The sequence below is a fragment of the Phacochoerus africanus genome, chromosome 10 (assembly GCF_016906955.1).
Source record: "Phacochoerus africanus isolate WHEZ1 chromosome 10, ROS_Pafr_v1, whole genome shotgun sequence".
Classification (NCBI taxonomy): Eukaryota; Metazoa; Chordata; class Mammalia; order Artiodactyla; family Suidae; genus Phacochoerus; species Phacochoerus africanus.
Window position 1 is genome coordinate 5,891,096 of NC_062553.1, and position 17,518 is coordinate 5,908,613.

The 17,518-nt window shown below is 49.7% G+C and overlaps 1 protein-coding gene across 7 annotated transcripts in view; it reads left to right on the top strand.

Annotated features, from left to right (window-relative positions):
* The window catches only part of STX18 (syntaxin 18), a 113,594-nt gene that overhangs the window by 85,345 nt on the left and 10,731 nt on the right, over window positions 1–17,518 (top strand). For all 7 annotated transcript variants that reach the window (XR_007130588.1, XR_007130589.1, XM_047751688.1 and 4 more), the window contains exons 6-7: window positions 7,880–7,986; window positions 12,869–12,957. Coding sequence is in view for 5 of the 7 variants with exons in the window: in XM_047751688.1 (XP_047607644.1) it covers window positions 7,880–7,986; window positions 12,869–12,957 (196 nt within the window). In the remaining 2 variants the exon portion in view is untranslated. The remainder of the gene's footprint in view (window positions 1–7,879; window positions 7,987–12,868; window positions 12,958–17,518) is intronic.

Sequence of the window (17,518 nt, forward strand, 5' to 3'; positions counted from 1 at the left end):
TTGCAGACGTGGCTCGGATCCCGAGTTGCTGTGGCTCTGGCGTAGGCCGGCGGCTACAGCTCCGATTTGACTCCTAGCCTGGGAACCTCCATATGCCGTGGAAGCGGCCCAAGAAATGGCAAAAGACAAAAAAAATAAAATAAAAATAGATTTGAGAAACCCAAGGGCTCACCTTTTATGGCATTGTCGCTACTTGTTTTGTTCTTGGTAAAAGAAAAGCATATGTGTTAACAAAGGGGCAGGCTGATTGTTCCTATTTTAAATGTTTGACAGTCCTAAGAGGAAAGATATTCTCGGCTGGCATTCATCTTCATGGAATGGCGATATCACACCAACCTCTCCTGCCAAAGGGTTCTTATTCCAAACTAGCTGAGAAGGTCTTGCCTGTTAAGGCAGAAGTCGTCTCAACGGATTCTTCTGGATTTTTCCCTCCATGACTGTTTTTGTAGAAGGATGGGACTGTTGCTAAATGTGACTCTTTTCACCCATCCTCTGGGCGCTGTACTATCTGAGTTGACAGTGGCACCTGCTGTTAGTTGCCTTGAGCTGGGCCTGGTGGTCACTTTTGTTGGGGTCTCATCTCTGTCCTTCCTCCTGCTGTGAGACCGAGAGTCTGTTGAAGACAGGGACTGTTGTGTCTTTTATCTCTCTGCTCCCAGGGCCTTGATCGGAACCTGGCTCAAAGTAGGTGCTCAACTAATGGTTCTTGAAGGAAGGAAGGAAAGGAACACAGTCCTGCATTCGTGGCTCCTCAGGTCTACATAATGAGAGCTTATAAACTGGAAGGGTCGTGGGCAGTGGAGACGCACCATTGGCACAGTGACCTGTCGTCTCATCACCGCCCTCATCTCCCTAAAGCACTAATATTTTGCTTATGATTTAAGTTGAAATAGCCAAGAGATGCCCTCCTGGGTATATAGTCTAATTGAAACCATCGGAAACATTTCCCCTTTCCAGAAAGTAATCGCCTTGTGTGTCATTGCCTCTCTTTTTCCTGGGGAGAGCTTTCACATGGCAGTCTGGAAATTAAAACTAACCTCTGATGTCCTTTGCCACTGGCTTCAAGCATTTTCTCTGTGGAGGCACAGCAAACAGTACACAAGTCCAGGAACAGATCCAGACTTAGCAAGTAGGCCTTTGTCTTCCAACTGCTGTTTTCCCTCCTACCCACTGGGGGGCCATCTGGCCCTGGCTCCACCCCGGCTGTCTTCACAGCGCCCTGGGTCGGGCAGTCATTTGAGATCTCGCTTCCACTCCTACAGGGAGCGTCTCGGAGTGGGACGCTCTGATGGTTCTTCCTGCCTCCAGCGAGATTTGAGAAGGAGACAACTTGCTGCGTCCGCGAGACGACGTCCCTTCTAACTGCGTAGGTTGTGGAGCAGCGCTTAGGAGGACTGGACAAGTTCCCTGTACCTTCTGGGTTTCTCACTGTAGCCTGAAGTTCATCATCAGAATATTATCACATCCCAGTGTTGGTCCTGCAGGATAATGTGAGAATTTCCTGAGATGATAGCCTGAGGAAATCCTGAGACCTAAACATAATAGGTGTTACTTCGTAAACCGATTCCGTAGCCAGACAGGTGTGGGAAACCCTCAGTGTATGGAGTTCTCGGAGTCTTCCTCTGACCCTCTGCCTCGACGGCATCTTCCTTCGAGAGAGCCCCGCTCACCACGGAGCCCTTCGCTCTTGACACACCGGGCAGACCCAGTGGAGAAATAGTGCCTGGTCCCATGGCCAGGTGTGTGACCCTGAGGTATTTATTAGTTGCTCCCTTAGCTTGGTTACAGAAAACAAAAATTTTGCTGCATTCCACCTTTCCTCCTTTAAAAAAAGGAAAAGAAAAAAAGTGATTTTTACAACACATGCTCTCACCGTACTAATTTGACACCTAAAGAACGGACTCATCCTATTTCTTCTGATTCAGTCCTCTCATTCTAACTTGATTAGAGCTTGGTGGGGGAAGAAGTTTGTCTTTTTTTGTTTGTTTTTTTAGGACTGCACCCGCGTCCTATGGAGGTTCCCAGGCTAGGAGTCCAATTGGAGCTGTAGCTGCCGGCCTACACCACAGCCACAGCCACAGCCACGGAGGATCCGAGCCGCATCTGCGATCTACACCACAGCTCACGGCAACGCTGGATCCTTAACCCACTGAGCGAGGCCAGGGATTGAGCCCACATCCCCGTGGATACGAGTTGGGTTTGCTACCGCTGAGCCACAATGAAACTACAGGATTTTGTCTTTTGCTCTTTAGATCCACAGCTCCTACCCTGTGTCCTGCACATACCCGTAGGACTCTGTCCCTTTGCCAGTGCCGGGCTTGATAATGACAATAAAGATGAAGAAAACAGGAAGTGAGTGGCGTGACGCTAGGCCCATAGCAGTGACTTTGTCTTTTCTAAAAAATTTCAGTTTTATTGAAGTATAATCCTATAAAATTAAAAATATTGAAATGGGGCCTTGTAGTGACTTGCTATGTGTATGCATTGTGAAAGGATTCCTGCCCATGGAGCTAAACATTCCGCCCCATGTGTGTTTATCTAGTTGGGAACATTTAGGTTCTCTCTCAGTGAACTTCTCTTAGGCCACACGGGGTTACGGGCTATAGGCACGTGTCGTACACGAGGTCCTCGGACTTTGTTTCTCTCGTAACTGAACGCTTGTGCCCTTTTGCCAACCTCTCCGTATCTCTCCTACCTGTGATTTTGCCTCATTGACCCCCGGAATGGGTTCAACAAACTGTTCTCTATGGGCCAGATCTAGTCCTTGGCCTGTTTTGTACAGCCCTTGAGTGAAGATGGTTTCTGTATTTTTTTTTTAATTTTTTTAATTTATTTTTTTCTATTTTTTGCTTTTTAGGGCTGCACCTGCAGCATATGGAGGTTCCCAAGCTAGGGGTCCAATCAGAGCTACAGCTGCTGGCCTACACCACAGCCACCGCAACACAGGATCCAAGCTGCGTCTGCGACCTACACCACAGCTCATGGCAACGCCAGATCCTTAGCACTCTGGACTATTGATCACTTTTCCCTAATATTTGTATAGGGCTTTATTTAAGGTTCGCAGTTCTTCCGTAAGAATTCAAATCCGGAAAATCTGTTTCTCTCCTTTTTTCCTATCTCCTTCCGTTTTTTTTCAACCTTAAATAAAATCCCAAAGTTTTTCAAATAAGGGGCCTGGAAACAGATGTTGGCCAGGTGGAAATTGTTTTGAGTGCAGCTATGAGATGCTCAGCTTTCAGTCATAGAAATCAACTTAAGTAAATTAGTGAGCATAAACTGATCTTTCTGATGACTTTTTAAAAACTGCTTTTTTCAAATTGCCTTCAACCAGTTAATTTATAATTTCCCCGAAGACTTCAGTAGACATTCTGTGTATAATCAGATCTGTTTTTATCACTTCAAAAAAAAAAAAAAAAAAAGGCACTCAACTTTGTCTTAGTCTGCTGCACTGCAGTCTTTTATCATTTTAAATTGAAAACTGGCACATTAGCATCCTCCGGACCCAAAGGATGGCAGACACTGGTGGACCCTGTTTTTAAAAGCCCGTCAAAGCCCTCCTTCCTGCAACCGTGGGGTGGGCAGGGTGAGGTGGGCGTCCGCAGTGGTGGGGCCGGGGGTGGCTCAGGGTGGCAGTGGGAGCCTGAGCAGGGGCGGGAGGTCCCCCCGGGAGGAGGGGCATGGAGACGGGGGCTGGTTATATGCAGGGGAGCAAGCAAACGGGTGTCTAAGGAAAGCGCTGCACCTGGAATTGTTCTCGCCTCCGTTGTTGTGCAGGTGGGCTATATCCGTACCTTTTTTCTCACCGCAGGGAAACCCGTTTCGTCTTTCACCATAAAGTATGATGGTAGCTGTAGATTTTTTTATAGATGTCTTTTCTCAGGTGAAGGACGTGCCTCCTGCACAACTCGTTTCCTCCCCTGGCTTGCTTCACTCCATAGCAGTGAGTAATATGGTCCTCATCCCTCGGTACAGCTCCGTCGTACTCCAGTTGATTAAGCCAGTTCCGTTTTAACAGACCTATGCGTAGTTTCTAGGCTTGCGCTGTGTTAAAACTGAATTCCAGAATTGCTGCAATGAATAGCCTTGCACTTCTCTATTCATGTTATTGCTGTGTCTTTGGGCTAGAGGCCTAGAAGTAATATTACCAGCTTAGAAAGTAAGTATGAATGTCATTTGGCTGGATACTACCCAGCTCCCTCCATAGGCGGTAACACCATCCGTCAGCCGTCCCATCAGCACGCGAGAGTGTCTGCTTCTCCGCAACCCGCCGTGATCAGCCCATTGTGTCTTCAGATGTGGGGGTTTTTGCCAGTCACAGGAGGCAAGACCTGCTGGCTCAGTGTCGCTTTCAGTGTACATTGTCTTTTCAGGAGTAAGATGAAGCATCTTTTCAGGTTTAATAGTCATTTGCTTTGCTTTATCTGTGAACTCTTCTGCCTAGCGTACCATAGGTTTGTTGTCTTCTTCCACATTTTCCTTTAGTTTTGGTGTTTTTGTTTGCTAATACACGTGATTTTTTTAGAACAGTTTTAGGTTCACAGCAGAATTGACCAGAAATACAGGGAGTTCCCATATATTCCCTGATTCACGCAATTCTTTAGCTGCACCCACGGCATGTGGAAGTTCCCGGGTCAGGGATCGAACCCACACCACAGCAGTAACCAGAGCCACAGCAGTGACACTGCCAGATCCTTGACCCCCTGTGCCACAAAAGAACTCCCACTTACGTTATTTTTTAGCATGCAAAAAAAATAAATTTTTTACATAGTGAATATTGTCAGTTTTTCCCTTATTGCTTCTGAATTTTGAATCAGAGTAAAGTTTTTTGCACTTCTAGGTTGTAGAATTCACTCATGTTTTTTCCTTGTGTATGGTTCATTTTTTTGGTCTATACCTCTGATGCAATTTGGAATTTCTCCTGATCTGCTGGGCAAGGAAAGGAAGCACTTTTCCCATGCAACTACCCCAGCCCCACTTATTAAACCTTTACTCTGTACTAGTCACCTATATACATTTGAGTCTTTTTTTAAATTTTCTATTTTGTTTCATTGGTCCATCAATCTTTTCATACCCTAATACCACACTTTCCTCTTTAGGGTTTTCCTGGCTACATTTTATTATAAACACTTTCAAACATATAGCAAAGTTTAATTTTACAGTGAACACTAGGTACCTGCCACATAAATTTTGACATTTGCATTTTATTATACTTGCCTCTTTCACAGTCTGCCCTATACATTTCATTTAACCCTGTTTTTTGTTGTTGTTTTTTTAATGTATTACAAAGTAAATTGTAGGCATCAGTACACTTCTTAAATACTTTGGCATGTGTATCATTAACTAGAGTTCGACGTTTATTTGCAGTTTTTCTGACTATTTGTGCACGTTTCCAGATGAATTTTGGAACAGGCTTGTTTGACGTCCGGGTAAGGGAGGAGGAACCCGGGCTATTTTCATTGGGATCGCATCACATTTATAAATGAATTTAGGGAGAACCACCATCTTCATGATATTTCTTTTTTTCTATCCAAGAGCATAATAGACCTTTTTGTTTGTTAGGGTATATTTTTTTATCTTCCAGGAACATCTTTGAGTTTTTCACAAATGGGTTTTGGGCTTTCCTTGTTAAGTTTACACTGTAGTTTTTGTTGTTAGTTTTTTTTTATCATTTATTTTTGGCTCTTGCAAATGGAGTCTGTTTTTTCATTGCATCTTGTAAATCTAAACCGGCCACCTTTGGATGAACGTCTGAGTTAAGACGTTTTGTTGAGAGGAGCAGGGCCGTGATGACTGTCCTTGAAACTGTCTTTGTGCACACGGGTCATCCTGAGAGCAGCAGACAGCTACTTAAAGAGGGCTTCACCCAGACGTATCCCGTCCCACGTGGTCTTGTTAAACTGTGATTTTGCTACTGCTTTGCTGAGAGGGAGAACTGTGTTCCCTCTCCTTGAACCTGAGTGGACCATTCCAACCTGTCTAGGCAGTGGACTCTGACAGAAATGACAGTTTGTGGTTTCCGAGGTGGTCATAAAAGGCGTTGAAGCCTCTGCCATAGTCTCTGAGCCTGCTTGCTTTGGGGGCAGCCCCACCGTCCTCTAGCTGCACCCTCATGAGATATCCCGAGTAGAGCCAGCCAGCCAAGCTGCTCCTGCCTCCCTGACCCCAGAGACGCTGATGGCTGGTAAATGGTGATGGCTTCAGGCCCTGCGTCTGAGAGTGGCGTGTACTTGGCCGTGCTCACGGGAACACGTAACGTGGTGGACTTGAGGGCTCTGTTCGTGTTGTAGAGGAGCGTTTCCTAAACGGCCTTCCCTGGAACACGAGTCCTTTGAGAAAACGCCATGAACATGGTCTCAGTAGTCCGGTTATTTGCAAAAGACATCCTTTTTGGAATTTCACAGTGCATATTGGCATTATAAGGCTCCGACAAGTTGTAGAGTAAAATCCCCGTGTCGCTTTGACTCCACTTTCTCAGCTCACTTGATCACAGAGGACTTTTCTCCTGGAGCATGGTGGATGGACTCTACTCTTCATGGGGCACTTGTTACAAGCGTGGCTATTTACCGTCACATCAAAAAGAATAAAATACTTAGGAATAAAACTACCTAAAAGAAGCAAAAGACCTGTACTCTGAAAACTGTAAGACACTGAGGAAAGAAATCAAAGAGGACACAAACAGATGGAAAGACATACCATGCTCTTGGATTGGAAGAGTCAGTATTATCAAAATGACTATACTGCCCAAGGCAATCTACAGATTCAGTGTAGTCCCTATCGAATTACTAAGGACATATTTCACAGAACTAAAACAAAATATTTTGAAGTTTGTTTGGAAACACAAAGGACCCAGAATAGCCAAAGCCATCCTGAACAACAAAAATGGATCTGGACGAATCAGGCTCCCTGACCTCAGACTATACTGCAAAGCTACACTCATCAAAACCATATGGTACTGGAACAAAGACAGAAATACAGATCAGTGGAACAGGATAGAAAGCCCAGAATTAAACCCATGCACCTACAGCCAACTACTCTATGACAAAGGAGGCAGGAATGTAGAATGGAGAAAAGACAGCCCCTTCAGTAAGTGGTGCTGGGAAAACTGGATAGCCACATATGAAAAAATGAAATTAGAACACTCCCTAACACCGTACACAAAAATAAACTCAAAATGGATTAAAGACCTAAATATAAGACCAGATACTATAAAAATAAAACTCTTAGAGGAAAACATAAACGACAGCAATATCTTCTCAGATCCACCTCCTAGAGTAATGATAATAAAAATAAACAAATGGGACTTAATTAAAAGTTTCTGCACAGCAAGGGAGGGCCTCTTATGGACGGGAAAGTCAGAGCAGGCCTCTGAGAGGGTGAGACTGGGCCCAGCCCTGAGGGTGCAGAGGCTTAGGGACCTCAGACAAGTCCCTGCTGCCTCGTGGGTATTTAAAGACTCGTGCTTTTACAGTTCAGTTATTACTTACATACGTGTCCCGTAACGAGTGTGTGTGTGTGTTCAGCAACACTTCTGCATTGGGGTAAGATGACCGGCCTCTGGGTTTGTTGAACTTGAGCAGTTGGGCCTTCACAGCCCACGTAGAGCATGGTGTCCATAGGTGGGCAGGTTCCTGTGAGCTTTCCTGCAGGGCCTGCTAAGGGTGCCCGTCCTCTAGGTGCCTTGGCGGGGGTGGGGGTCACAGTCTACCTTGTCAGAAGTGCCCCCAGCACTATGCCCGATGGCCGCCAGGCCGGGAGCAGCCTGCTCTCCAGCAGAGGGTACAGCGCCAGCATGCAGGGGGTCACCTGTGACTCCTCTGTTTTCAGGCAGAATCCTGTTGTGTCAGTAAATTATATGACTGCTAATTTTTTTTATTTTTAGATCTAAGCTGGAACCAGAACCAAATACAAAGGCAAGAGAATCCATGTCTCCTGAGAAAGTCTCACAGAGCCCTTCAAAAGACTCTGAAGAAAAACCTGCCACTGAAGGTACGACCTAGAATCTTGCCTCGGTCTCCTCCTTACGACCTGCAGGACTGCAGGAGAAGGAACACGGCCCCAGGCGTCTTGGGGTGTTTGTATTTGCATAAAGCAGAGGAAGCATGGAAGTGGCAGCCTTTTCTTGGTCACAGTTGGATCCTAATGACAGCCACTGGGGCTGGTGGGGGAGGACCCTCCCCAGTCACCTGGTTGCCCACAGGGTCCCGAGAAAGGGCCTGGGTCAACGGCACACCAGTGGGGTGGGAACTGGGGACCTAGAGCTCAGTGGAATCATCAGCAAACTCTTTCCCCACAATCTTGCCTGTCGGTCTCAGGAGGGGTGGGACTGCCTCCCTGCACCGACTTGGGGCACCCCCAGGTCTGACCTCGCAGGGGCCTGACCATCCTGCCTCAGGCAGAGCCTGCGTTGTCAGCGCCCTTCATCAGCCGACGGAGCTAACAGGACGAGATGGAAGTCTGGTTTCTGTGCCGTCTCTGTGTATGCTGGCTGGCCTGTGACTCCCAGCAGCTCCTGGCACACAGTGGGTGCTGGGCAGTATGGCATAAAGTCCTAAAATATAGGGACATCCTCAATCCAGGTGTCCAGCCAGTGTGGCCACCCCGCGAAGGGACTCGTGCTCCGTTGCTGTGTCCCAGAGGGGTGAGCAGCGTGAGCACTCGCTTGCCGGGGTCCCAGGACGCTGTGGCCTGAGCGTCTTCCCCTCCTCCTCTTCTGGGCTCTCACGGGGCCCCTCATTCCCCGCGCCCTCCAGGCGTGGGCACCCTTGCCATTCTTTGCCACCATCAGCACCATTGCAGCGGCACTCGGGAAGGAATTCCATGAATTTCTAGTTTTTTAGGTGAACCTTCTGAGAGGCTGAGAAACTTGTCCCAGTTAAAACCTCATGAATGGTGGATGTGGGATTTACCTGTGGGTCTGGGCCGCCTCTCCATCCAGTTTATTCCCTATATTTTACAAGCGAGGGGATTCAGGATGCAGTGTTTCCTGTGAGCCTGAAAGATGCAGCGGCCTTCCTGTGGCTGAAAACAGCTTCGGTGCAAATGGCAAGGAGACTGGACTCTAGTGAGCCCTTCCTTGTGCTGGGCATGCAGGGAGGGTGTCGACAGACCAAGTCTCATTCAGTCTTTTGAGGAGTTACTGTCATTTTACGTGTGAGGAAAGAGAGCTTTGAAAGAAATCATGTAACCTATTCAAGGTCAAAGTACAAGAAGGGGCAGCACCGGGATTCCAGGTGTGGGTCACTCCTTGTCAAGCTTGAGCCCGTCCTCTCTGGAGGCTACCTTGACCCCATGGGCCAGAGGCCTCGTGCACCCCCCGCCTCCCCTTCCCCTAATGCGGGAAAAGCCCACCATCACTCACAAAGTGACGGCGCACTCCTTCTCCTAAGACAGTACATAGGGAGATAGTACCTAAATTTACTCGTGCCAGACCAGCAGACCCAACCCTCCTTGCATGCACCCACCCATCCATCCATCCATCCAGGACCTGTTGTTAGAGCTGATGAGAGTGGGGAGAAGCCAGTCCAAAAGCTTGGGACCAGCCGTGGGTAAATCTCGTGTGAAGAGGGTCTGGCGGGGGCACCCGGGCGGTGGCGCGGAGGACTGCCCGGGTTTGGGCAGGCCCCGTCCGCTTGCTCTGTTGAAACAGACGGTGTAGGGAGGGATGGAGACGTGAAATAGGGACGGGGGCTGCTGCAGTCGCCCAGAAACAGGGTGGGGGTGGAGCTCTGTGCCCCCAGCAGGCAGCCTCTCCCTCCACCCACATTTCGCTCAGTCCATCTACCATAGCGGAAGGATTTTTAAAATCTGGGCTATGGGGTATCTTTTTTCTTACCTTTTCAGTTTTTCATTTCGCGTTTGAAACATGCTGTGTCGTTTAAACGCACAGTGCTTTAGGACGGGGTGGTACAGTTCTAGGCAGAGGGTGGTTTCTCGCCTGTCCTGCTCCCGTTTCTTAAAAAAGGCACCCGTCTTGTTACTTTTTGAGTTAGCCCAGTAAAGCTCCTCCGTGGTCGCAGCCAACCTCCCGAGCACATCCGATGTTTCGGGGTCTTCGTCCGTGTTCCTACCCAGCCAGGATGAGACCTCGGTGCCCATTTACAGTTTGTTTGCTGACATTGATTCCGCTAGGATGGGGGTGGTTGTTCCTGGACACCTCCTGCGCGTCTTCTCAAATGCACCATGGTCCTACCCTCAGAGAACTCACAGTTGCCAGGATCAGCTGCCAGCCGCTGAGAACGTGATAGTGCCAGAAAAGAGGGGCATAGGCAGCAAGGTCGGGGCTCTCTCAGAGATCAGGGGGCTATCAGGAGGAGGTGGCCCTGAGAATTGAGTCTGGACCTGCAAAAATGGAAGCTTAGGCTGTTCTGGGTGGAGGGAACACCATGAGGCCATGAAGCATGGAGACGCGTGAGTCCAGTCAGTAAAGAAAACACTTCTGGGTCAGTAAGACTCCCAGAAAGGGAGGGGGAAGGAGGCCTTGCACGCTGCACCAAGGACCTGAGTCTCTTGCCATTGAGATAGGGCAGGGGCCTGGGCAGAGGCCTGGCGTAGGGGTGCCATGCTGCAGGCCAGTCCTTTTGGCTGTAGGTTGGGATGGCTCCAGATGGCCACAGAGGCGAATGTGTGTTTCTTTAAACCTGCCCTTCTAGCTTGGAGCTAATTTATGCTTGGTTCTAATGTCAAGGATGTTCCCTTGTTTCTAATTTTGGTGTTCTTTTTTTTGGTCTTTTTGTCTTTTCTAGGGCTGCTCCCGCAGCATATGGAGGTTCCCAGGCTAGGGGTCGAATCGGAGCTGTAGCCACCGGCCTACACCAGAGCCACAGCAACACAAGATCCGAGCCGCGTCTGCGACCTACACCACAGCTCATGGCAACGCCAGATCCTTAACCTACTGAGCGAGGCCAGGGATCGAACCCGCAACCTCATGGTTCCTAGTCAGATTCGTTTCCGCTGCACCACGGCAGGAACTCCTAATTTTGGTGTTCTTATCCTTAAACATAAAAGTGAAAGCTTGAAACGGATACGGTAACGAGGTCAAGTGGAGGAGACGGAGGACCTGGGGACAGGGCGGGACGCGTGAGAAGTAGGGCATTCCTACCTGAACATCGGCCTCTGAAGATAGAAATGTCTTTTTGTTAAAATATACATGCGTTATATTTATTATACCTAAATTATATATAGAGGTGTCTATTATAAACATGGTGACCGTTCTGGCAAAAACAGCCATCTTTTTTTGATAATTGCCTGCGGTCGTGGATGACCTGAGCTTTGGGGGATGGCATATCCAGGATCACAGCCATACGCTGACGCAGGTCTGCGTAAACGCTTCCTCTAAATTGGTGCCGTCATCATGTTCTTTTCCCTTATCAGCCTCAAAACAAAAGCTCTGGACTTTGGCCCATCCATCTCCTGGGACTGAAAGCAGCTATGGGAAAGTTACTGGGTTTGGGGGGAAAAGAACAGCAGTGGTATTTGTCTTTGAGTACTTGGCAACCCACCGACAAGCCCAGAGGCAGCGCTGAGACGCCAGGCGCTGAGACGCCAGGCACAGAGTCACCCGTGGGAAGAGCGCCCCCCTAGGGCCTCCACGCAGGAGCGAGGCTCTGCTTTCCTCCTCTCCCTGCTCCCGCCCAGCCCCCGTGCGCTGTACAGGCCTCTCCAGCAGGGTCCTGGGTGGCACAGCCCCTTGTGGGAGCTGTGCTGTTGGTCTGCTTCGTCACGGATCTGGCCCATGGTTATGTGATCATGGTCAAAAAATTCCCTAGATTAAAATGTTCCTACACCGCCAGTCAGCAGTTCGTGCCCAGGTTCCTGTCCTGGGCCCCTGTGCATCACAGATACCAAAGGGCAGGGTGCACCAGAGCGTGGCCTGGCACACGTACCATCGTACCGGTGGGAGATCCGAAATAACCAAAGTTACCATTACCTAAAGAATTCCTTACAGTGGGACATTGTGGAGCAGTTTAAAGGAATAGATCTGTGTGGCATGATGTAGGATAATCACTAAGATGCATTGTTAGGTTATAAAAAGCAAATTTGAGAATGCATTACCATTGATAGCTTTGGGAAAAGCAAATGACCACGCACACAAAACTATAAATTATTTCCCGGCTGAGGTGGGGGTGGCGAGAGGAGGGAACTGCCCGTCTGTGTGTGAATAAGCGGACGGAGCCCCGGGGCCTGCATCAGAGCACTCGCGGTAGTGTGGCCTGTCCTCTATTTTATACACACACACACACACACATATATGTATACACACACACACACATATATATATTAAGACTGAAATTCCCTATACGTTTCGCAGTCTTCAAGAAGTAGAAGGAGGGGTGTGTGTATGTGTTGTGAAGTTAAGTCCACTTGAAAACTGGTCCTGAAGAAGGTCCGTTTGGTTTGTGACCAGTGCTGAGATCACGGCATCACTGAAAATGTGCTTCCCCTCTACCCACGCTCCCATACACATGAGTGTACACACACACCCACGCACACATGCATGCGACACACATGTGCATACATACACACACACACGTATAAACGTTGCAAAGGATCTTGCCGCAGTGCCTAAATATGAGCCAGCAGATAAACGTATGTGGACACAGCTGCACAATTCCTTTCTGTCTTGAGTTTTTTGTTTAGTTTTGTTTTCCTGGCCACGCCCGCAGCATGCGAAAGTTCCCAGACCAGGGAATGAACCCGCACTTCACCAGGACCCAAGCCACAGCAGTGACAACGCGGGGTTCTTAACCTGCTGCCCCACCAGGGCACCCCCCTTCCAATCTCATTTTTAAGTCTCCCTGCATCCTAAACCAGCCATTTTTAAATCACATATTTTGCCTTCTGTTGTCAAATTTTTTTTTTTTTTCAACAGAAAAGATTCCGGCAGAAGCACAACCTGAATTGGGAACGTGGGGAGATGGCAAAGGTGAAGACGAACTGTCCCCAGAAGAAGTACAGATGGTAATGCTGCCCTCTGCCTGACCGCGTGTTCGTAACTCGTTCTAGTAAGGGCATGTCACTGAGCAGGAGGTCATTCTAAATGCCCTGGCCCTAATTGTTATACTGAGTTTTAAAAATTATAAATATTTTAGATACATTTTTCCACTTGATTTCCTAATTCTTAGTATGCTTTTCATATGTTTTAAATTTGCAGTAGCATAATTAAAAAAGAAATTGCCTTGGAATAATTTTGCTAATATTAGATGCCTTTTCAGCAGGAGTAAAGTAGTTTTGCATTAAGTGGGTCTTTTAGAATTGCTGCTATGGTACTTAATTGTGTGAATCGCTGGTGTGTGGCAATGTGAAGAAAGCATAAGTAACGCCTGAGGAATGAAGAGAGGGATCCTTTAACTGCTCATCTCCCCTCCTCTTAGTTACCTGTCCCCACGTTGCCAATTGTACGTCATCGTCTCTGGGTGAGTTTCAAAAGGAAAGTGACAGGTATGGCCAGAGCCCCAGCCTGTTGGTTTCCAGGAAGGTCTCTGCACAGCTGTCTCGACATTGGCGTGACACAGCCACATGTACCTGGGGTTGGGAACAGACCAGCAGGCCTGCAACCTGGAGGCCTCAAGGTGCGGACCACGCACGACTCCAGCCAGCAGCCAGCACCGCCCAGTCCAGTTGAGAGAGGCTGAGGGCGTTGGCCAGGGAGTGGCAGTGAGGGCAGAGATGAGACAGATGTTGGGCAGTGGCCTGGACCTGGTGACCCACTGGACAGCGTGTGGGAAAGTATGGGAGGGCTAAGAGCCTGGTGCCTTCTGACTGGGGAGGCAGATGCCAGGGCCAGAGAAGGGGGCAGGCGTGCGGCAGCTGGGCAGGCAGGGCAGGCGGGAGATGATGCCTTCCTCGTGGACAGTTGTGAGTTTGAGGTGCCTGGTGGATTGTGGGACCCCGGGCTCAAAGCTCAGGCTGGAGATGTGAGTGGGGAGACTCGTGTGAAAGAGTGGGGGGGGGGGGCCAGGGGCGCAGGACATCACCCCAGGGACACAGCACCCACCCGCCTGAGGGGCAGGCCAAGGCACAAAGCCAGGGGGGCATAGCAAAGAACACTCAGATCCTGCTCCCTGAGAACCAGACAGTGGCCAAAGTGTCTTTAAAGCCGCCTAGTTTTTCTTGAGTTTATACAAACTAACTTTACTATTGAAAAGGATGCCGTGTTCCTGCAGAGACGGTGCAACATGACCACGTACCTTTGCTAGAGCTGAAAATATGTGCAGCACTGTCCCTTCATTAGGAAAGAATGAATCTGTATTTAGGCAGAACTTAGCTTCTAATTATGGCTTTTTAAAAATACCCTGCACCCCTTCACGTAGGAAGTAGCTGGAAGAATAGCTGTCTGCTGCCTGCCAGAGGAGGGCCTTTCCCCCGCCGACGGTGGGAGCAGCAGTGGTTTGTCAACCTTCTCAGATGTGCACTTAGAAGCTGCCAGGTGCATGGGGGTTGGACCAGAGCAAGGCTGGCAGCAGAGCTGTCCGATCGACTGATGCTCAACCCCAGAGACGAGGCGTGCATGCGGGCTTTGGGACTTGACAGGGTTGGTTGTGAATGCTCTTTATGTCCCTACTACCTGTATCGTCATGGGCAAATGAGCTCATGAACTCCAGCTTGGTAAGAGTCAGCATCCCACCCCGAGACCACCAGGAACGCAGTCACGTACGTGAGTGTGCCTGGGCGGGGCAGGGCTCCTAGCAGCTGCTCAGCCGATGCCCCTCATAAACAGAGGCCGTGCCTGTGCCTGTGCGGTCCCCTGGTCCCGTGTGCATTCTGAGTGTGATTTAGCTGATGCACTTGAAAGATCATGTGCGTGTCATAGGCTCTTTACAGAATGACTGTGGGTGCAGCCTGCTTCCACTGCATTGTTCTGTCCCAGTAACTGCAGCACATGCCAGTACCCGGTGCCAGCAATGCCAGCTGCGTCAGCATCACGTATCAGTGACCTGAGCTGTCAGAACCAGCAGGACCTCCCTGATCTTTGTTGCATTATCACGGGAGGATTGGGCAGAAGGCTCTATTGTTCAGTACTTTCACGACAAGCTCTTTAATGTTCAGCTACCTTCTTTCTTAATTGCGACTAATAGCCAAGAGATAAGTCAGTCATCTTATCGTCTGACTGACCCGAATCTTATTTAAAAGGCTCAACCCTGAAAATGAAGAGAAAGAAATGCCACACAGTTGGTTTAAATTGGAAAGTGTTATGTAGCAAAGTGTGGTCATAATTCATAATCATTGTTTCGGAATTTTTCCTCAGGGTGAAATAATGAATTAAGCCCCCTAATAGCAATTTAAGTCGTTCTGTCACCCCTGGGAGCAGCGTTACTCATAATATGCAGTATTATGTGATTTGCACAAGGCATTTCCACGCATCACTCAGGATACAGGTGTCTTAATGCCTCTGAGTTAATGTGAGCAGGTGTTTTGTGGTCAGGCTGAGGGGAACCAAATTGCTCTCCGATGTTACACAGAGAAAACCCCCTTTCTAAGCTCACATTCATTTTACTTGCTCCAGCGAAACCACTGCATTTATTAGTGTATTTCTTGGGATAATTTTTAAAGACGTGAATGTGACTCGTGTTCTGAAGCTTCATGAAGCGTGTCCCTAGCCCCGTCCTGAGGTGGACCCTGGAAGTACCAGGTGGCCGGCTGGCAAGGCTTGTGGTCTGGGGCCAAGCTCAGCTTACACATGGAGAACACGAGACCTGTTGATAGAATCTGAGCCCCACGTGGGTGAAAGCTGGAGTCCAGACCCTGGCGGGGGCATGGGGGCCCAGCCGAGGTCAAGGTGAGGGGCACAGATAAAGCATGTCTGCAAGAGCCCAGAGCGGGCCTGGGTGGTGGGCTCCTGAGCCAAGGGGGCAGACTGCTTTCCAGGCCGAGCCCCCTGTGGGTTTGAGCCCCTCTGGGTTCACAGCCTTGGTGCAGTGAACTGCTCTTAGGTCTCTGCATTGCAGGTATTTCTCCTGGCGTCATTCGACACTCAAAGGCCTCCGTAGGAGTGGTTTTCTTTTCAAAACTATAGTGAAAGGGATTGGGTTAGAAAAGGATTTCTGTACCCGTGTATTCGCAGTGTGGATCTGTATTCTTTCAACCAGATTATAAACCCTTTTGGAGGCCCTATTTGAAAGTCCAAGTGACTTCTAAGTGGAAGAGAGCAGTTAAATCATGTTGCCTAACACGCATGTAGCACACCCCCCCTGTGTCCAGTACCGCTCTGAGCACTTCATTTATGCTGCTACACCAGTGGAGGGACTGGTGCTGCCCCGCCTGACAAAGGTCCCAGGTCCTGGCCCCTTAGCTCCACGGTTGTTGGCGCCTCGGTCTGCGCCAGGGGAAAGGGCTGTGCTGTGGTGAGACCTGAGCGGGGCACGGAGCGCAGCACGGCCCAGAAAGGCAGGCAGGTGCTGCCGCGCCTGTGGGCCCTGCTTGCCCACCTTCCCCATCATCTAGGGCTTCTCACCCCTGGCCACCTTTTTTTTTTTTTTTTTTTTTTTGCTGTTTAGGGCCGCACTTGCGGCCTATGGACGTTCCCAGGCTAGGGGTCAAATTGGAGCTACAGCTGCCGGCCTACCTCACAGCCACAGCCACCCAGGATCAGATACATGTCTGCGACCTACACCACAGCTCACGGCAGTGCCAGATCCTTGACCCACTGAGCGAGGCCAGGGATCGAACCCGCACCCTCACGGGTACTAGTCGGGTTCGTTACCACCGAACCACACCAGGAACTCCCTCATCCCCCTTTCCAGTGATTCGCAGAGATGGAGGGAGACCGGCAGGAGTGTCTCCCGGGCCTGTGGGGAGCCCTGACTGGGGGGCTGATCACGGTGACCAGGCTGCCTCCGGCGCTGCGCCTGGCGAAGGCCCTGCCGCCGGGGGCTGCCTGTCCGCCCCGGCGAGCGCCGAAATGACCGGGCGTCACCGCAGCCCTCTAGGATTTGAGACCAGTGTGGGGGGAAGCGCCTTCAGAGCGCTCAGGAACTCGCATTGCGTGTCCAGAGGCGAACTCCCAAGGAGACTAAATAACAGTAATTAGCACCTAGCGAGGTGGTGTTGCTAAGCGGCTTACGTGTGTTAGCCCACGTCCTAAGGACTCTGTGGACCCACTACACTCGCCCCCAGTTCGGTGGTGAGGACCAGGGCACGCAGCTTAGAAGATAAAGGGGTCCTCTCTCCCAGCCTCAGGATCAGGCAGGAAAGGATAAGACTCACCTCTTCTGTTCAGAGACTGACCACACAGAAGGCCAGGGCTGGGCCAGGGTCACCCAGGTGTGCCTGTGAGGCCACGGCCTCCCCCTGCCGCTGGCACTTGGTGGCTCCCTGCCTTCCTCAGCGGATGAGAGGCAAGGCGTGCAGGTATGCTACCCAGACATCAGAAACCGTCCTGCAGCCTGGCCACTAACCTTGTCTAACTGAGCCCTGCGCATCGCATTTAATGAAGGCCTTGCACTTGACTGCGAGAAGCAGGCTTTGTTGTTTTTTAAAATGCAGTGTCACTGGAATGCCTGACCCCTGAATGGAGGCTGCT